Source organism: Myotis brandtii, unplaced genomic scaffold (assembly GCF_000412655.1).
Source record: "Myotis brandtii unplaced genomic scaffold, ASM41265v1 scaffold191, whole genome shotgun sequence".
Taxonomy (NCBI): Eukaryota; Metazoa; Chordata; class Mammalia; order Chiroptera; family Vespertilionidae; genus Myotis; species Myotis brandtii.
In genome coordinates, this window is record NW_005357115.1 from 1,403,707 (window position 1) to 1,425,660 (window position 21,954).

Below are 21,954 nucleotides of genomic sequence, written 5' to 3' on the forward strand. Positions count from 1 at the left end.
AAAGAATCTTACAGCCTCAAAGTAAAGTTGTAAAGATGTTCTCAGGAATGAGCATCTAGCCGGTCAGACTGGAAAAGATTTTGTTAGTTTCCCCATTTGTGAAACTTTCCAGCCCAAAAGGAACAGTTGGCACGCCAGCTGTTCGGATATTCCAACTGATGGGACATTAAATAAAAAGTTCTGGAATTTATATGTGACGATGACAGTTTTTTTTTAACCTAAATACAAAACATTAGATATGGACTAATAGCTGAATTAAAGGGAAATAAGGAGACAGAAATATTTCTAACTTTTATTAAAATAAGCTAGAGGACACATTCAGGTTGTTATATATACAAATGTAAAGTCGCCAAAATATTTAATCCCATACTAAGTTTTCTATATACCTTAAGCTAAATTTAAAGAATGTTATGTATTTATATAGTTAACATAATACAACAAAAAAGGGGTTGTAGTGAATTGTTTTTAGCAGCATATATTGCCATTGTGTTAATTATCAAATGCCAATTAGTATATCGCCATAATTTCATGTGATTTGAAATATGTTCTAAAATAATAAGTAAACACACAACGTCCTCAATGGATAATATTGAGAGATATGGTTAAATAAGGTTAGTTCACAACAGAAAAGAAAATTTTAACTTTAAAAATACAAGTCATTTATATGCCTGTTAAGTAGGGTAACCCAATTCTCAGCTTATGTAAATTATAGGTTAAATATAAAGTTGACTGAACCCGAGACCCTGTTGTTGAAATATAAAACGAATATAATTTCAGATATATTTGTAGAATTCCATTAAGTTATTATTTATTGAAACTACTAAAGGTTTTACTGAGGTTAGAAATGTACTAAATGTTCTTTGCCTTAATGGTTATCTTAAATTAATGTTTCACAGCATATGTGTAATTTCCAAGCTAATCAGAGTTAGATTAAAACATCAAAAAATTATTACACATTATTCTGCATTTTAAAAGCACACCGGTTTATTTACATTAAAATCTAGTGATCATTAGCTCTAAAATCTACTTTAATTTATAAAATGTAACCTCCATTAGATGGTTGTCTACAAACTCCTATTGACTTGATAGAACTAGCAGGGAGCAGTTGTGTTTCTGTGTGTGTGAAAGAAATCAAGCAAGTGAGAGATGAGAGAGAAATAAAGTGACCTCCAAGCTCCTGGCTACATCATAAACACCGAAGTTTACCTTGGCATTGTTAGTGTAGAACAATCTGTAGAAAGCATCTTCTAGTGGGAGATATGCCCAGGACACCAAGCTGAAGCGGAGCCTTAGATCATCTAGATTATCTACTCTCTTATTATACAAACTAGTGGCCTGGTGCACAAAATTCATGCATGGGTAGGGTCCCTAGACCTGGCCAACGATCAGGACCAATCTGTGGGGTGACCTGCGGGGCAATTGGGGGGCCCCTGCTGGCACCCGCCATGGCCGGCCTGAGGCCTACAGGCTGGGGGTGCTCCTGCATTGAGCGTCTGCCCCCTGGTGGTTAATGTGCATCATAGCGACCGGTCGTTCCGCCGTTTGGGCAATTTGCATATTAGGCTTTTATTATATAGAATGGGAAGATAAAGGCAAAGAAAAGTTACACGTCTATATAGAGAGTTGCAAGCCAGGCCTAGAACCTGGAGTCCTAACTCCCAGGTCACGTGATATTTCTATTATTCTCTAAACTACCACTCCTAAAAACTTTTTGTTGTCTACTAAAACAAGAATGAAGTTGTTGAGTTAAAGATTTTAATCTAAGATAAACACAGACATGTACCCAGAACATTACTTTAACCTGTGTGTAGCCTTTTCTCTCTGTCTTAACTATATGCGCTAAAAACCTCTATACTTGTGATTCATCTAATATCTTACACTGACTCCTCAATTTTTTTCTGTTTGTGGAATTTTAGGAACATTCCTCTTCTGGTAACATGTTTTAATAAAAAAAAAATGCTTTGGGATTACTCTGTGCCATTTGCTCCAAAACCATGATTGGAAATCACTGATGGTGACAAATGACCAAGAAAGTGATATCTTTTTGAAAAAAATTATAATTCTATAGCAAGTAAGCTAAAGAACTATAAAATATTTTCAGAACTAAAATTTTTGTCAAAAGAACTTACTAATTTCCTCCTTCCTTGTAGTTTGGGGAATCTGCAAGAGCAATGAGTGAAGAGTGTGATATCGCTTAGAAGCTAGAAGATGGACATCTACTCTCTGCTCACCACTTCCTTCCCTGCCTGAGGGCTGTGTCTTTACCCAGTCACCTCCCTAATCCCAAGCCTTCAAAAGCCCACTGAACACAGCTTGTTAATGCTTCAGTCTAGTTAAAATAACCTTCAAAAAGTGACCCTCTACAAGTGCTTCGTGGTTGGGGCAAGCGGGAACAATCACCACATTCAAATATTCAGGTGGGGCCACTCACCACGACAGCACAGTATGTGTGCAGCAGCAAAAAATTATACACAAATTAAAGAGCTGGAAAGCTGGCACACGTGAGGCAAGGCCCAGGTCAGCCAGAAGCTGGACAAGAGTGAAGGAAAGGCGAGATTACAGAATCCTGCGGGCTTCTGTGAGGATAAGTTCTACAAGAGTCATGACTTCATTTGGGTACCAGACCCAGAGGTGCATCTGTTTGTCATGTGGCTGAGAAATGCAAGGGGACCTGTGCAGCCCAGAGGTGAGCAGCACGCACTGGAGACAGAGAAAAGCTGCAAACGGAGATTTGTGCGCCTGAGTGATTCAGGCGGCAGCCGTGCTACGTGACCTGGGTCACGCAGGGAAGCCAAGCATGCAAACGTCATCAGAAGAGTTATTGTTCTGCGTGGTAATATGACTGCATCAGAATCTTTCTCTAAGCATTACCTGCTTTCTCCTCTCCAGTCATACGTAAATGATGGATTTGTGTAAGGGGAAAAAAAAGAGAAATGTTAATTTGAATTCGCAAATGTAAGCAAAAGTAAGGGAAGAGGATTACTCTCCCAAACTCTGCCCAAATCTTCACTGTTGTTTGAGGCACAGTTAGGAGCAAGATGGGTAATGGAGTCTCGTGCTGTCCTGATTTCTGTGTGTGCAGCTTATATGCACGTAACAAGAGCTGGAGTAGCATGAGTGGTTTGGCAATGAAGAGGCTTACATGATAAAAACACTATGAAAGCTAAAAAGAAATCTTTTAGCAAAGTTGCCTTTTATCTTTTCTCATTTTCCTTGCACCTGTGGTATCATCTTATTAAAATTTCAAGAAACACAACTCCGAGGAGGCGCATTTTTTAATAGTAAGAGGAAAATAAGTCCCTAGCAACTTATATTCACACTCAGAATGTTAAATGGCCAAATAAGCCCACTCAGAATGCCCTTCCAGTGAGCAAGGAACCACTGCTCAAATGCCATAATTCTTTAGTAAAGGGATGCTCCCTGATGATTGAATGAGATTCTCTGGAAGTTTATAAGTCAGGTCTACAAGTGCAATAAACTTTTAAAGAGGAATGTGTTATTATTGTGTTTCTTTAAAATACTTTATGCTTAGTGTCTTAGTGCCAGATACAAGGAATTTCTGAACTTGTGTGTATCTGCAAAATGTTCAGGTGAGCATGCTGAACCTAGGAGCAAAAAAGAGTTGATGAAATAATCTTAATATTTATTGATAGGAACCTCACTCTTTTGAGTCTTTATGCCAGACAAGAAGAGCCAGCCCATTGCTATAATTTCACATGAGTTTCTTGTTAGCAAACCCAAAGTACTTTAAATATTCGGCATCATCCTTAGATGTCCAGGATAACAGGCATCTACTATGATGCTTCACAATTTATCAATGTAAACATATAGCCGAAACCGGTTTGGCTCAGTGGATAGAGCGTCGGCCTGCGGACTGAAGGGTCCCGGGTTCGATTCCGGTCAGGGGCATGTACCTGGGTTGCGGGCACATCCCCAGTAGGAGATGTGCAGGAGGCGGCTGATCGATGTTTCTCTCTCATCGATGTTTCTAACTCTCTATCTCTCTCCCTTCCTCTCTGTAAAAAATCAATAAAATATATTTTAAAAAAAATAAAAATAAACATATATGTGTATATATGTACATATGTTTGTATGTAGATAGGTCTGTCAAGCTTACTTGGGAAAATATCCCAGTGTAAACTGGGCTCACCTATTGAGGTGTTTTGTTTGTTTGCTTCTTTTTTTTGGTAAGAGACACAAAATGAAGGTAACTGAAAGAGAATCTTCCTGCTCTCAGAAGTGTTCACAGGCCTGACTTGACCATGATGCTCAAGTTTAGGGCGGCACAAGTTCATAGAAGCTGTGCATGCAAATGTTTGGAAGAGACTGTTGATGATAAACTATTTGGAAAATACAGCCAGGAGGATAGGTTTAGGTACCGAGATGTAGCCAGGAGGAGAAAAGGAGAACAAACCATGATGCACCAAAGGACAGCATTAGAGTCAGCAGCCCATTATCCCAGGGTATTATGAAGATGGTAATTCCTTGTAGCTCATCCACTATTTGCTGTGTAAATATACAACATTTTCTCCTGCTAGCTTTAAAAACAGAAACATCAATGTCTCATGAGAAAGAGAAAGCAGAGTCTACCCTGGAATCAAAAAATAAACATAAATGACATTTTAAAGTTCCCTTCCTATACCAATACGAAAACCCAATAAAATAGCAGCATTACTCAACAGACCTGGTTACAATAAGAGTGAATTAAAATGCAGAAACATAATGTCATTTCTCACACAAACAGCAGCGAGGCAAGCTATTTGATATTGCTCTAAGACAGTATGTGGTCAGCTGAAGCAAGATGGTATATGCAAATCTTGTTCATAAATCAAAGTAAAAGCCCACAAATTCTCAATATAAATTGCCTGAGGGGCTGCTCTGATGAGATTGAAAATATCTCCTCCATATGTGCAGTTTCAGACTTTATAACATTTTAAGAAAATGTTCTAAGAGATAAAGCTGGCATGTGAAAAGCCTGGGCAGAGGAATCAGTAATGATCAGAGCAAAACAATTCTAGAAGGCATCTTAATTTTCATATGGCTCATTTGCATTTGAAACACTGAGAATTCCTATCTCCCTTGTACAAAAATGTGTACATATTAAATTACTTTCCACTTGAAAGTACATTTTCCTAAATGTTTGGAAGATGATCAAATTTTAACTGGAGGACTTGTTTTCTTCCATCAGGTGTGGGGGAGGTGTGGCTTCCTGGTATGAGAGGCAACAGTTGATTCTAATAGCAGAACAAGACAAAAATAAGAAGGTAAATTGAAAACAATTCCTACTTGTACAGTTTGATTTAAAGGTGGCAAAGAAAAGGATACATGTGGTACAAAGATGTCAAAAAACATTAAATAGAGATACCTTTCTAAAAATTGTGATATTCTGATACTTGAAAATTAGATTCTATTACTTATTCTAGGCTTCTTATGAATGTACTCTAATTTATTTCAATACACAATTTCGGAGTATCTAAAAATTTCAGAGTATCAGTGTTAAAAAGGCACATGCTCACCAGCTATTAAATGATAATTCCCAGGGCTTACTTTGTGCCCATCTCCAATTTAAAAATTTAGGATATTAATTTTAGGATATTGGTGGGACAGCAAAGATTAAAAACTTCTTTACTGTCAACTTTAAACAATATTTAGTCTTAATAAATTTCTTGGTGATCACTCAGAGAGCTAGAAGTTGGTATCGAAGTAGAAATCTGAACTCACAAAATGAAACCAGACTGAATGAAAAGATCTTTCTGAATTTTTTTTTTTCCTGATACAGCAAAGTGTCTGGGAAAGAGGTGTGTCCTCAAAAAGAAAACCAGGACTTGAAAGCTATCCCTGTTTATCTTGGCCCTGCCCTCCAGAGACTTCACGTGGTGGAGAGATGCTTTAAGTGTCCAGCTGTGAACTGGAGACTTAAAGGTGGAGCACGTCCCACCCCATTTGAGGACAGTGTGGCAGAACTTGAGTTGGGAACCAAGAGGCAGGATGGAGCAGTGTTGCTGTTGACCTCCCAGGCCATAGGCAAGGAATCTAGTGAGATGTTTTGAAGGGGACAGTGTTTTTACACACAAGTCACACCGTATTTCATACTGCTGCCTCAGACTTATTTGAACAAACCCTAATCTTTTGGTTAACTAAACTGTATTGGGCTCAACTTGCATACATGTAATTTTAACAGTAAAATGATCTACGCAATACAAATTTGGAGATCCAGAGGTTTCGGATACAGAGAAATCACCATAATAGTTCTCCTTATTGATTACTCTACTGTTTCTCTCCCAACAAACTTCTATTTTAACTATCAAATAGTTGAAAAAAAGACTGCTCTCTTCCTTTATTGGGACATGCTAATGAGAAGATAAATGACCAAGAAGTAGATCAAAGGCGGAAGATTAAGCAAACGAAAATGGGATGATTGTTAGTCTCTGATAAATTAAAAACTACCATCTTGTCTTATTAAGAACCACTGCTTATCTATTTAGTTATTTGGATCATAGTTATATGACAAAATACTATTTTAGGTGCTGGGGATATAAGATGAGGGGGCGGGGACCCCAAACAAAACTTCTATGAATTTATGTTTTAACTTCAAAGTTTTCTGAAAGCAAGTAAAAAGTAGTCGCCTAATAAACTGCAGAATCAACGTTTGCCACCATATTTACCATGTTTTTATGTAATACTGGTACATCTGAGGATAGGATTTGGTTCCCAGATACCTGAGTTTCATCCCTTTGCATCTGGCCAGAATTGTCCTTGTCTTGGAGAAAAAATCTAGGAAAGGCAGACTTACGTGCCCGCGGGGTGAAAAGATGGAAGAGTCGTGTCCTGTACTGCACGTCTGGAGGCTACGGAAAGGTACTGGGATTCCGTTGCATGCGGGTTTCAACTCAGTCCTGCTGTAATGGGGTATTATTGTATGAAGCTGCTGTATTTGGGGTACATGTTCTGGTGGGTGGGATATCCAATCAGTGTAACAAAAGAATTGTGCAGTAAGTGTACTTGGAATAAGACTTTGTAACAATTTGGATATTTCATAGCTTTATGATTTTATTACATCAACCAGTATTTATTAGGTAAACAAATACAACTAAACCAGTGCAAAAATAAGGTCTTGGTGTCCATCTAGTCTCACTTTGAAACGTAGGAAAAGGAAAAAAAATCTTTTTAATAGCACTTTAACCTTTGAATGGAGGTACCTGCTGATGTTTTCTGCTTCTTCCTTCATTACGTGCTTTTCTTTTAATTTGGTCTTCTCGGAGAGAATCAAAGTAGGGGCTCTCCAGGAGTTGGGCACAGGTTAATCTGTCATCTGGATTCATCTTCAGACACTCCTTGGATGAAAAGCAAAGAAGACATTAAAAGAGGGGCCTATGTTGTTACTGTGACCCAAAACTCTGAGTAATCACTGGATAGAGCAAATATGAGTTTAGAAAAATCAAGTCTGTATTTTATCCAGTGCTTACAGCTTGCTAATAACTGTGGTCACCTCTATTTCTCCCTCACTTCACTCTGGCTTCTGCCTCCACAATTCCACTCTCAAGTGGTTCTTGCTACTCAGACCTATGATCTCTACTTTCCTATCCTTAAATATACTTCCATATTTTGTGTTCTCCTCCCAATAGTGCTAGATGCAACTGACCACGTCCTCCTTCTTGAAACTCTTCTTTTGGCTTCTCTGATGCCTCACTTTCATTCCTCCTACTTCCTGGCCATCCCTTTTCAAACCAACCTTTCCTCCTTTACATTCTCCTCCACAACGGTTGCATGAAATTTCTCAAAGCTCAATCCCAGGTTCCCCTTTCTTCTCATTTGTTCTAGGTTTCTAGCTAATCTCATTGGTGCTCAATGGCTTCAATGGTCAAGGTTTACCAGAGACTTCCACATGTATGTGTCTGATCCAGACCTCTCCTTTGAAATCTGGACCCACAGGTGCAATGGCCTACTTAATATCTCTGCTTTGTCTCAAGGGCACTCTTATGGGTTGAACTGTGTACCCCCAAAATATTCGTTAAAGTCCTAGCCCTCAGGACCTCATAATGTGACCTTATTTGGAAATAGGGCCTTTGCAGATGTAATTAGATAAAATGAGGTCATACCTAAGTAGTGTGGGATCTACTCCAATCTGATTGGTGTCTTCATATGAAGAGGGAAGACATGCAAAGCCAGACACACACAGTGTACATCATGTAAAGACAGGCAGAAACTGGATTCTGCTGCCAGAAGCCCAAGAGTGCCTGGGACATCAGAGGCTGGAAGAGACCAGGAAGGATCCTCCCCTAGGAGTGGTAGAGAGAGCATGCCCCTGCTGACACCTTGATTTTAGATTTCTGGTCCCCACAATTGTGAGAATAAATTTGTTGTTCGAGCCACCCAGTTCCTGGTACTTGGCTATGCTCGCCCTAGGAAACTGAGACAGACACTTCTTTGCCCCCTTCCTCTACTTCACTCCCCAGATCTAACGGTAGAGAGAGCATGGCCCTGCTGACACCTTGATTTTAGATTCCTGGTCCCCACAATTGTGAGAATAAATTTGTTTGAGCCACCCAGTTCCTGGTACTTTGCTATGCTCGCCCTAGGAAACTGAGACAGACACTCTTTGCCCCCTTCCTCTACTTCACTCCCCAGATCTAAAAGATCATCGCACTACCAGTTTTATTTCCATGTCTTGAATTCATTCACTTCCTTGTTTGGATGTTCAGTCTACTGAAATCTACTCTTTCACTAAAGACCTATGGGTTGCTTTTTTTTAAAGAGCATTTTTAGTTTTTTAAGAAGAGAGTGTTAAAGCTGAGCTGCTCCACGGGGCCTGAGCTGGAGCAATGTCCCGCTGGATTAGTTGTAGGTGCACTGAGATGACCTGGATGGAGCTGAGGCTTCTGAGTTCTTGGCGGCCTGGTTAAAAGCTTTCTGTAACCCAAGAGGCTCCTAACATGGGAAAGGTTTTAGAGATGAGGGACAAGAACTTGGAACTGCAAAGTCCAAGTCAGGATCCTTTTCCTGAAACTTCAAATTTCACTCAAAGTCCTTCAAAATTTCCAAGAATCTACAGTCTTCTTCTTGATGACCAGATAAAACTGATGTAGGAATAGGATGGTTTTGGTTATGAAAACATATTAGTAATAAAAAATAAATACTGTACCCATTGTCTCATTTTAAACCTAATGAACAGAACACAGATCTGCCACATACTGGCCCCTGCATTTCCGCCACTGTCCTTGGCACTGCCAGTGGCTGGCACTTCACCCACCTGAGCAGTTCCTTGCCTAGATTCTGACCCAGTCTCTCGGGATAACTACCTGTTATGGTAGCTGATGCTCATTTGTTGTTAAAGATGTCTCCATTGCAATTAATGAAAGAAAGCCTGTCTCCATCTAACATGGGGCAGGAGTCTAGGACATAGGGTGTGGCCCACTGAGTAGCACAATCCTTGATGCACTTAGGAGAGTTCTTGGGTCTCAGGTCAAACATTTTGAGTCTAAATCAAATAGCTGAGTGACAAAACTAGCTTCATCCAGAATCCTGGGCAGGCCAACAGGGCACTCCAACTTCGGAGATGAGGAGAGGGAGTCTGCGTTATACAGTGGAGTTTTCGTGTCCTGGGAGTTTTTTCTCTGGTTAGTTGAAGGAGGAACCACAGGAAGGCCTGGCCTCACCATGAGAATGGATTGGGCTTGCAGTGCTTGACACCCCCCACCCCAACTGGGTTTTGTTAAACTGTAGGCGGGTCAGATCAACCTGTCCAGAACAAGGTCAGGAAATGGGGCTTCTAGGACAGGGCCTGCAAAGTGCTGGGTTAAGGCAGGTCATAGCAGTGAGACCAGCAGAAGACAGCTGAGGTCCAGTGGAGCAGGGCTAAGGGCAGTCTGAGAGCACAGAGGGGTCAGGCTCCAGGTCTCAGGAGGACTCAGACTGAAGGAATCCAGCACCCTGGATAATACCTTTGCAGTGACCAGCACTGGCACAAAGGCCGGTCTACAAGGTCAACTCTAGGTCATCCAGATGGCTCCACTTTCTAGGTCATATGAGTTTTCAACTGGGCTGCTTAGCATAATCACCCAGGGGGATATTTAATGATATAAATTCTAAGGTCCTATATATAGAGATTCTGCTTCTGGAATCTGAGGTTAGATACTGGAACGTGTGCTTTGAAAAAGCTTCCAGGTCATTCTGATGAATATATGGAAACCACAGCTATAAATAGAACTTAATTGGTTGTTAAAGACAGATACTTTTACTGGTAGCTCCATCCCTGTCCCCTAAGGGCTTTTAGTATGCACTTTGATGGAAGAGTCATATCTAGCATGCCCTCCGTTGGTCAAGCATGAATAGCAGCCTGGTCATAGGTGAATTTCTTCTACTTTTTACTAGAATTTGTCCTTTGCTTAACTATCTCTTTTAGGCCCCGTGCAGAGGCCATTTATGGTGTCTATATGACTCGGACTTTGCCTGGTCTTCTATTAATTTTTTAAAAATCATTAAAAATTTTATTTAACTCAACATATCTAAAATGTTCAACATGCAATTAATATTTTAAAATATTAATGAAATATTTTATATTTTTAATAGTAATTTAATAGAAATCTAGTACATCTCAATTCAAGTAGGCCATATTTCAAGTGCTCAATAGTAACATGCAGTGGCTACCATACTGGACTGTGCTGTTCTATACCTTCAACATCATAAACTTCCATAGTCTGAATATACTAACTTAATATTCAAATTTCTAATGAATGCAAAAGAAGTAATGGTGTTCATCACAGCAAACCCCAATTATATTAATTAAAAAAACTTTTTTTAATCCTCACCCAAGGATATGTTCTTTATATTGATTTTAGAGAGAGGAAGGGAGAGAAAAACATCACTTGGTTGCCTCCTTTATGCACTCTCAGTGGGGATTGAACCCATAACCTCAGTATGTGCCATAAGCAGGAGTCAAACCTGCAACTTTTGGTGTACAGGATGATGCTCCAACTAACCGAGCCACCCAGCCAGGGCCATCTCCTAGAAAGAGTACTGCTTACACCACTGATGTTCCTTTAACTATAATGATTTTATAGTTCCTTATCATTTTCAATGACTACATCCTACTTTGGCATTATTTGTACTACTGCCCTCTCCTCCCAGAGTTACCAGCTTCAATCATTACAATTTGCAGTCAATAATGATTATAAGTGATTCTTAAGTACCTTCATAAAATTCAAAGCCATGGGATGAGCATCTGAAAATTTTTCGTCAAGAGTTTCCTAGGACATAAAGTAAAAACTTTTAACATTACATAAAAACAACGTAATGTATATCTTAATATATTAATAAGAAGAACACTTTGAAAAAAGACTCCCTAGTAGGTTAGATAATTTCTTTTAATAAAAATCATATTTTTACATAATGTTACACTATAGTGTAAATACTTGAAAGACAAAAATTGGAGTTATTTTCTTAATTTCACAATGTCTTGCAATTGATGTTTGATAAATGTGGGTTCCAAATGTCCCCTTCGGAAATATTACAACAGTCCTATAATACTTGTGTCTGATCTACTCACAGGAAGGCTTTGAGCATCAGTGAAAATTACATTGAACTTCATGTGTAAGAGCAATACAGAAAGCCATGGGATGATGAACATAAACTCAGAATAGTGAGGAGGGAGGAGGATGGGATTGAGGAGAGAATTCAGGGAGGAGGAAGTTTCAAAGATTGTGGTAACATTCTTACTGTGTATTTGTTGCTTTATTCTTTAAATTGCATGTTCTTTTGTAATTTAACCTCTAGCCTTGTAAATCAACTTTTAACCTTTTATTATATTTAATAAAAGAGAGCCAGTATATAAATCAAGCTATTATATGAAATACATTTAAAACAAAGATGGTGTCTAGAGATAGCTGGGACGTCTTAAACCTCAGATTGTTCATCTGTGCCGTAAATCATGATCTGTCTTTACAGACTTTCCCCTCCCTGCACCCCTCTGATTCCAACCTAGGCAGTGTGAGTGTGGACACACACCTATGAACAGTCCATTCTATAGGCAGAATCCAGACCATATGGAGTTTTAAAGATCACAGCCCAAACTTAGGTAACACAAACAGGAAATCTATGTGTACAGAATGTAAGAGGGTCAGGTAGTGGGTGATACATTCCCAGAGAAAGGCAAAGCCCAGAGCGAGAGTGTGGAGGTGAGCATCGCAGTCTGGAGTTTTGACTTGGATACAGTGAGGATCATTCTGTAGAATGACCTTCTGTGTGAAAATATACTTTGTGAAAAAATGGTTTCTATTGATTTGAGCTTTGTTTCGCATGCTGAAAAACAGAGAATGCATTTTTTCAAAATAAAAAAGTACTACAGTAAGTATTGTTTATGAGATAATAATTATTTCAGGAAAAGGTACCTGAGTGTTTTGACTAGAAGGATCAGTTATTTGTGTAAGGAACTAAACAGACTTGCAGTTCAAAGCTAATATTAAATTAGCTTTCGGATAGGGCAAGTAAACTTTATAAGCATTCTCCTGATCAATTCATATAGTTTTATATAGTTTCTTTGATCTGTGTTAGTGTGGCATAAGGAAAACAGGAGCTAAAGGCATAAAAATTAAAAAACACACAAGAAAAATAACTACCCTTTTAAAGAAAGTAGGAACACAAATAATAAACCATCCGAAATTGAGCAGTTACCATGTCTTCTGGTTCAGGAATACTGATGCCATGGAAAAATTGGTTACTTTTAAAGATGGACTGATGTCTTGGGATTAGTTTTCCTATAAAATACAAACCACATAATTTATGCTCAGTTTATAAAAGTAATACAGTGTTTAAATGGTTAACTTCTGAGGTCCAGATGCGAAGGAAATGCTGATCCTGACTGTGGCCTCAGATTTGGAAGGAATAGGTCCCTGCCTAAAGTCACCTTCTCAGGTAAGGTCAGTTCTCCCACACAACTCTCTGCCACAGGTAGCGTGGCCTGCATACAGCCTCCACCAAACGAGGAGGTAAGACACGGTGCGGAGGCCTTTACACACGGGACCTTACTTAATCTCATACAATCTAACAATGGGTGCCACTTTCAGTCACCACTGTATCAATGAGAATGAGGCTTAGAGTTTAGTAACCTGTCTAAAGTCACATGGTCATTTAATGACAGACCTGATTTCAAACTCAGGCCTGTCTAGTATCTACCTGATGTAAATTTCCACTGGCCTTTTCAGGAAATCAATCAAACAAAATACACTAGAGGCGCGTCCTGAGGTGATACTCTCCCCCACATTTTTCATCCTGCAGAATTGTCCAGAAGAATGTGTTGGAACCAGACCGGACAGCAGTAATTCCCTTGCCCGGCACCCACGCTGCCAGGAGAGCCTATGGGAAGGAATTAATAAATGTTCATTCTGTGTGTAGATGTATCTTTGCAGCCATGGTGCCAGAGTAAAGCTGCAGGTAACCTTCTGGGTTATATTCCCTTCCAGACAGGAGGCAGACCACTGCTGAGGATGCTGACACATGAGGAAAGGGATTCTCCGAGTTCCATTCCTATTCTGCACTTTAGGCCAATCATGGAAGCCCCGAGCCCCAGCTTCTCATTTCTAAAAAGGCATCACAAACAATGTTGCCATGTAAAAGGCAAACCCTCTTTTACAGTGGACAGAAATGGCATTTGATCTAATACCTCCTAAGAGTAAGGTCTACAGCTGATGCACATCCTTAGCTGTAGAGCCCAATACAGAGAGCAGATGTGTAGTTTATTCCTTGGCTAAGTGGCTTGACATGGAAAGGATCTGGAAATTCCTCAGTGAGGGACTAATGGCTGGACAGATTGAGGAAAGGGTTGGGTTTTGGCTCCAACCCAGACCCCACCATCCTGACCAGCACCTTGGAGAGGCAGAAAGCCCCTGCTGGTCATTACAATGGCATGCTGTTACCATGACAACTTAGGGAGTTGTAAGCCATAAAACGCAGCTCCTACCCAGAGTCCTGATGATCAGATAAAGTTGATCCACATCTGATTTTCCCGGCCAGAGCGGCTGGCTGGTCAGGAGCTCTGCAAACACGCAGCCGGTAGCCCATATGTCGACTGAAGAGCCGTACTGAGTGTCTCCCACAAGAAGCTCAGGAGCTCGGTACCATCTCGTAGCGACATAGTCAGTGTAGGCATCTCCTGGAACTGCAAACATCGATCAGATGAGGCGGGTCCTCTGTTCCCAACATGTGAACTCCTCCTAAGAGCAGGCCCGAGGCACGCTTCAAAACTCTCAGCAGCCACACACTCCTAACAGTTCATGCCGTGATGCCGATTGAGGAAACAGTTACACTGTGCATTCAACTTCCAGAGGCACCTTTGCTGGTTAACATCTATGTAATCCCGAACAGAGGGCAGTGTGACTGACAATTTCTAGTGTAAGGTCAAGTGTAAACCAGCTTCCAAATGCACGGTCAAGTCCCCTGTGCCTGGGTCCTGTCCGGATGCTGACGGTGTACACACCACCTTGCAATGTGTATGCTGCCAGCCTGGTGCAGTTCTAGATCTGGGGAGCAACACTGACTTGTCCCCCTCCCCCCTTGGTTCCTCCCTGTCTGGGATGATTCCCTCTTTCTTAGCACTGTCTCTGAATCCTCTCTTTAACGGTCAGTTCACTCTCTAGTCTCACCAGCTCTGTGAAGTTATTTGCCAACCACTCCAGCCCCCATGAGCATCTCCCTCCAGGGAACCGTCTGCACCTTCACTTTTGCACTTCCTTGCCAACCAGCCTGCATTACTCTTTTGTTTATTTTACTTGAGATTATAAGAGCATGCAGAGCAGAAATGCACCTTATAACCCTTTTCTTCTCCTATGGGGAAAAGCATATAAATGTGATGTCCAATAAATTCTAGTTGAATGGAGCGGAGCTGAAGTGCTAATTAATGCAGTGACTAAAGGTGAAAGTGAGATTTTCATTTCTGAATAATAACAATAGACATTTGCATTCATTCAATATCTAAAGTGAGGTTTTCAACTATATTATTTTATAATCATCTGAGTTGAGTAAGTTAGTAAAAAGTGGTTACTCACTCAGAATTCGTGCAAATCCAAAGTCACATATCTTGATTATTCCTTGTTTAGTTATTAGAATATTTTCAGGTTTTACATCTCTGTGAATACACTGTAAGATAATATTTAATTATTTGAGCCATCAAAATTACAAAGCATAGAAAACATTACCTCTTACTTTAAATGAGAGATAAACATAGTCTGTGAGATAAAAATAAATATAGTTTTCTTCAAAGAACTTAAATTGGCAATTTTTCACTCATCACACCAAAAGAAAAAAAAATGTTGTTACATCAGTGAAGAAATAATTGTTGGATATAAAAACTGACTTTTTTGTGGGGAGAGAAGGCAGTATCATACACTTACTTCTTCCACTTTTTACCGGGTTCTATTTTAACTGTAAGAGTAAAACCCTCGATGAGGTGAGTCTCAGTGTACCTATAATAAGAACTACTGCCACCCAAGAATCACATTCACATTTGAGAAACTGGAGAAACGTTTGAGTGATAAACAAAACTCCCTTATAATTAGGATTGGCAGCCCTCCTGAGAGAGGGCCACATGATAAGAATGATGGTGCTCTTGTTCTCTAACTCAGCCCCCAGGCAGAGCTCTGTACTTCCCAAAGCGCCTTCACATGAAGTAAGTAGCTCATCCCCACAACAACACTGTGATTGCGGGAAGCCACTGACAGTCCCAGATGGAGCATCATAGTAATCGGCTCCTCTGCCTCACTTCTCTGCTGTGCTGTCCGTCCCTGTAAGTGTTGCTGTCAAATGAACAGTTCTAATAATTTCTCTTTGCTTCTAGAGCAACTATCTAGGAAGAGAACATGTTAAATCCTTAATTTATTTTTGGTCACAAAAATGGCACTGGCAATAGAAGCTAGTTCAGGTAGTCTCAATTCAGCCACTGTCAACTGTTAAACCTTTTGAGGCCCCTTAAAAGCCGTAGGCCTTAGCTATTAATTTAAAAAATACATTGTTGTAATATAAACCACCTTCATTTTGATATTCTACCTTTTAGGTAACCCATTTATGAAACCTGGATTAACACTTTGAGTCATACTCACAAAAGTTGGTGATTTACAAAGAACAGGTTATGTTCCTCAAATGAGTTTGCATCGAAGTCTAAAATTTCTGGCCTGGTTGGTGTGGCTCAGTGGGACAACCAGACATTGGATGCCTCATGATGTGGATGCAATAAAAAGTGCACAGCACTATGTATGAACTATTCTTGTGTGAAGAAAAATGAACCTGAAAATGATCAAGCCTCTAGATATAAATGCCAATTTAAAGGAAAAACAGGCAAAAGACCAAGTTCAGTTTGACACAGGATGCAATCAGTCAGAATGATTTCAGTAACACAGTGGGACTCAAAGTGTGGATCTTGGACCAGCAGCTTCTGTATCAACCAGGAAAATGCTTGGAAATGCAAATTCTCGGGTCCTATCCCAGCCCCATGGAATCTGATACTCTGGGGGTGGACCCAGCAAACTGTGTCTTAGCAAGACCTTCTGGGCATTGTGATGCATGCTTGGGTTTGAAGAACTACGGCTATAAAAAAGTAATGATGAAAAAGAATTTTTAAAAGGTAGGGGAAGGGGGACTATTATAGAATAAAAGACTTAAGAGACATAAAAACAAAACAAAGTGCCAAAGTGGATTACACTCTAGAGAACTTATTTTAATCCAATTTAAAAATAGTCATAGGAATCAGTAGTACTGAGGCAAAAAGAAACATTAAGTTCATACAAACTTTTAATTCATAAGGAATTAGAAATTTGGTTCTTATAGAAATTGGAAAAGGGCCACAAATAATGCATTGTTTTTCCTCATATTTGGTAACTTTCTTTTGTTTTGCTCTTCTGGTTCTTACTCTCCCTGTTTTTAGCTCTTCAAAGACACCCCTGAGCTACTTAGAAGAGTCATCATGAAGAATTAACAAATGCATTAGAAAATGTCACTTACGTTATGTTGATGACAGAAATTAAGAGCTTGAAGTGTTTGCCATAATACACTTTTAATCACTCCATCAGCAACTCTAGGGAAAAAAATAAAAGAGGAAATTAAAAAACTCCTGGGATGGGGTTACAGGAGCAGAAGCGAGAACAGAAGTGGAGTGAGTGGGCTTGTGATGGCCAGCAAACACAGTGCAAAGGGTGCCTTGGAAATGCTCTTTAAAAATGTTTTAATGAAAATCGCTTTACTATTTTTTCATTGTAATTACATAATTTCCTCTTTAAGTTTCAATTTTCACATCTGCAAAAATGATACAGGCTTAACATGAAAACTCACACAACACAGAAAAGTGAAGGAATAAAAAGTGTTGATTCGCATCTTGCTCCCCCCAAATAACTGCCATCACCTACGGTGGCTGTTCCTCTAGGCACCTCTGTTTCTCTTCCCTTTGTGTGTTCAAATTTACTTTTTAACTTTAATATTAAAAAATACATTCATATGCCCTAACCGGTTTGGCTCAGTGGATAGAGCGTCGGCCTGCAGACTGAAAGGTCCCAGGTTCGATTCCGGTCAAGGGCATGTACCTTGGTTGCGGGCACATCCTCAGTAGGAGGTGTGCAGGAGGCAGCTGATCGATGTTTCTCTCTCATCGATGTTTCTAACTCTCTATCCCTCTCCCTTCCTCTCTGTAAAAAATCAATAAAATATAAAAAAATACATTCATATGGTTTAAAATTCAAAAAACATGAAAGTGTATCTATGAACTCTTCTCTGATACCTGCCTAACCACCCAGTGCATCCTCCGCCACTTCCCTGCCTCTTTCAGACACTTTTATGCACAGAAGTAGAAATATTAATACGTACACAGATATTTTGTGGTTGTAAAGTACCATACCATATGGATGTATCATAATTTACTTAGTCTCCATTGATGAGCAGTTAGGTTGATCCAATTTTTATTTCTAGTAACAATGCTTCAATGAATATATGTAATCATCCATCTCACTGCATTTGTGCAACTATCTTTTAAGGTAAGCTCTAGAAGTGGGATTTCTGGGACCAATGGTAGGTGCATGTTGCATTTTGATCCTCAGGGATGAACCTCAGGGAGACCTGAGGCCTGGCTTTGCAGGAAAAGAGGTATGCTTGAAGACTGACCGTCAAGTCGCCCAATTCATGTTGGTGGTAAAAACTCAAGCAAGTGCTGGGGCTGTTCTGTAAAAGTGACTTACACCTGGTCAGCAGGTGGGTGCAGAGCCAGGGAAGGCCAGGGAGAATAAAGGGCCTGGGAATGGGAGCCTGGGAGCTTGGTCCCTGCAGAATCCTTACACTGTGTGGAAAACATTGGGAAATACCATGGATGGGCAGGTGTGTTTTCCATGGGGAACTGGGGAGCTGGACAACTTGTATTCTGGCTGGGAGAAATGTGCTCTGTGTAACCGTCTCTACAAATTAGAGGAATGACAGTCCCTTTAACTTTTCTGCTGTCTTCCCATTGCTCACCTCACGGTCCCAGGAATGACGCCTTCACAGTTACACGCTGCCAAACTACCTTCCCTAAGGAAGGTTATGCCCATTTACACCCCCACAAAACATCTGTGCATTAAAGGCCCTATCTCCTCATTTGGTTTTGCAGGGTTATGCTTGCCAATCTGTGGTTAAAATAAAAAGGCCTCATTTTGGTTTTCATTTGCATGTCATTAACTATTAGTGAAGTTAATTTTTACATGATCATTGGCTATTACATTTCTTCTTTTGTGTATTTCCTGTTCAGAGTCTTTACCGCTTTTTTGATTGGTCTGTTTACTCCCTTCTGACTTATGAAGACTCAATGTATGTCAGAGTCTGCATATGTGCTACAACTATTTTTCTCAGTGTGGTGTTGTTTTTCAATCCCAGTCATGAGATGGGATTGCTGTTTGCATATTTCAAAAAGAAAAACTCTGAAGCAAGATTTTTTATCAAATGTAAGTTTTTAAATTTAAACTTATCTGATATTCCAAACACACCCATCACTCAGCTTTACTATTTCATCATATCTGGATACTTAATATGCTCAGATCACTTTTTGAAAACTGAATGAATCATGCAGATGTAGCTGGCCTTCCACCTGTATATGACTTGGGTGGGGTACTAGCAACAAGACATCACCATGTGGGGCTAGGGTAAATGCTGAGAAACAGCAACAAGTGTGTGGCAGCATTTTTCTCAGGGCAGTTTCCCGATCTGGGTCACAGTTATGGTGACATGCCAGTGACATCAGCGGTCTGGTGGCAGTCCTTTGCCTCTAGCCTAGCGCCTCTAATTATTAATACTGTGAAAGCACCTAGTTCTCAGTATTAAATCACCTCCATCTGAAATTTCTGGAGTGATTTCTGTTTCCTGTACTGAATTCTGACACAGCTTAATGGTCTCCCTTTGCCTAGAGCAGCGGTTCTCAACCTGTAGGTTGCGACCCCTTTGGGGGTCGAACGACCCTTTCACAGGGGTCGCCTAAGACCATCGGAAAACACATATATAATTACATATTGTTTTTGTGATGAATCACTATGCTTTAATTATGTTCAATTTGTAACAATGAAATTGGGGGTCACCACAACATGAGGAACTGTATTAAAGGGTCGCGGCATTAGGAAGGTTGAGAACCACTGGCGTAGAGCCAAACCTGAGACAATAGTGTTTAAAAATTTTAAGAGTTAGAAAGAATAGCATAGCCATTTTGAGCACTATGAGAGAGAGTTCAAATCCCAGCTGGGGTGACAACTGATGTCCTTGTCTTGTTTTCCACTTTCATGGTGGTTCCTTTAGTGTTGAGTATAAAATTAGCTGTTGATTGGAAGAGGGTCTGTGTAGGGATGTGTGTGTGTGTGTGCACGCGCGCGTGCTAATAAAGTATTTTAATCCTAGTTTGCTAAGGTTTAAAAAAAATCAGAAAAGGATACTGAATTTATCAACTGCCTTTCAGATTTTACCAACATACAATATATATATTTTCTATTTTAATCTATTATGTGAATAGACTTCCTGATATTGAACCACGATTCATTCCCTGAATTCAGACAATCCAATACATAACATTTATTTTTTAAATATTTACTCTGGAATTTTTATTTCAATGCATCTTTTTTAAAAATATATTTTTATTGATTTCAGAGAGGAGGGAAAGGGAGAGAGAATCATTCATTGATCGGCTGCCTCTTAAATGTCCCGAATTGGGGATCGAGCCCACAACTTGGGCAAGTGCCCTTGACCGGAATCGAACCCGGGACCCTTCAGTCCACAGGCCAACGCTCTATCCACTGAACCAAACCGGCTCGGGCCCCAATACATAATTTGGCCTCAAAATGCATTGTGATTTACATGTGTAGGTTTGTCTTCCTAATTATTTCTACTCTAGGCTAATACTCATTTGCCCTCTGAGCACATCCTAACTGAGACTGGAGAGGGGTAGCCAGCAGGTGCATCTGGGTAGAAAGGGGAACTGCGGCTCTGATTTGAAGTTTGCCGGAGTTAATCCCACCGGGACTGAAACTGGGACCCGACCACACAGAGCTTCAGTTGCTAGATTACTTACCCATTTGGACTTCTTTCCAGCTCATTTAAAAGTGTGTGATCACAGTATTCAAAGACTAAATGTATTTTCCTCTTTCTCCTGAACACCTCAATGAGGTTCACAAGGTTTGGGTGTTTTAATTGCTGCAAAGGAATTGAAATACAAAACTTGGTGACTTGTCCCCTGTACACATTTCTCCCTGGACCCCTTACAACAATAAGAGCAGGAGGTCTTGTGGAGAATTTTATTACAGTTGCTTACAAGAGAAACCATCCCTGTAAGAATTCTTACCTTTAGTAAGAATCAAGGAATCTTAAAGTTGCAAGAAAAATGTAAGAATTTGTCTCATGCACCCATAATAGATGGTAACTAACCTGAATCTCTATGGAGATAACAAATAAAGTACACAACTTAAAACATAAGCTCTACAACAACAAATACTTCAGCATTTTGGGGAAATTCTAAATATGTGTGATAAAATAACCTGAATAAAAAATGAGGAAATGGAATTATTGTGTAAGACTACAAAACTCATCAATACCCATTTACTAGCAGCTCACAGATTGCCATGGATTTACTGTAAATGTCAGCTGGATTTAAACCCAGTCTGGATTTTAGCGTTGGCTCTCAAAAATACAAGATCCTAACCTTCAATCCGATTCAAGTGCCTATTCTAGGAGTCCACGCATTAGTCTGTCTTTAATTTGTCATTTTCCAGCTTTGTTCTCTGATTTTATTATTCTCTCTTATGCTTAAATGTTGTGTTAAATTCTCTTCCCAAACTGAAGCCTTCCACAAGGCAGCCTCTGTTTAAGGTTGTGTAGACCAAAGGAAAAATCCTGATTAAGATAAGCCATCACTAGAGCAACTCTGTAATTTAGCATCATACCAGGGTAATGAGTATAATCCAGGGCTGTCCCAGGAAACCGGACACTTAGGGTCGCCCTACCTATATCTAGGGTGACCCTATAGTTTAGCGTATAAACCAGGACACTTCTGAAGGAGGATGCTAACCAGACAGAGTCTGGTTCTAGACCAGGACACCTGATCACTCCTACTTATAACTCATCTTCCCTGTTGTTTTCCCAGTTTAGTAGACAAATCATTTTTGCAAACTGTGCTATTTACATATTTATATATATATATCTCACAGCTTTGTTGCATCAGCTATAGCATCTGGGAATCCCTTTCTCTCCTGATAGAGATACTTTTTCATTTCCATTTCATTTCATTTCTTAATAAATATTTTGCAGGCCCAGTATAGATTCCTAAGTACGAGGACCTACACAGCATCCCCTACCTCAGCATTCGTAAGCATGGCTTGACCAAAAGAAATATCACCCTGTGACGGCGTGCCTGCTGCTCAGTAGTCTGGGAAAGGGGCATTTATTATACATTAAAAATATCCTCAGAGCACCAAATCA

General features: G+C 39.9%; 1 protein-coding gene across 1 annotated transcript in view; it reads right to left on the bottom strand.

The window, feature by feature from the left end:
* Positions 1 to 4,042: 4,042 nt before the first annotated feature.
* CDKL4 (cyclin-dependent kinase-like 4) overlaps positions 4,043 to 21,954 on the bottom strand; it is a 20,399-nt gene continuing 2,487 nt past the window's right edge. The window contains exons 3-10 of the mRNA XM_005864738.2: positions 20,552 to 20,673; positions 16,987 to 17,059; positions 15,039 to 15,129; positions 13,955 to 14,152; positions 12,670 to 12,752; positions 11,190 to 11,246; positions 7,200 to 7,334; positions 4,043 to 5,234 (exon numbers count right to left, since the gene is read on the bottom strand). Of these exons, the coding sequence (XP_005864800.1) occupies positions 5,133 to 5,234; positions 7,200 to 7,334; positions 11,190 to 11,246; positions 12,670 to 12,752; positions 13,955 to 14,152; positions 15,039 to 15,129; positions 16,987 to 17,059; positions 20,552 to 20,673 (861 nt within the window). The 3' untranslated portion in view covers positions 4,043 to 5,132. The remainder of the gene's footprint in view (positions 5,235 to 7,199; positions 7,335 to 11,189; positions 11,247 to 12,669; positions 12,753 to 13,954; positions 14,153 to 15,038; positions 15,130 to 16,986; positions 17,060 to 20,551; positions 20,674 to 21,954) is intronic.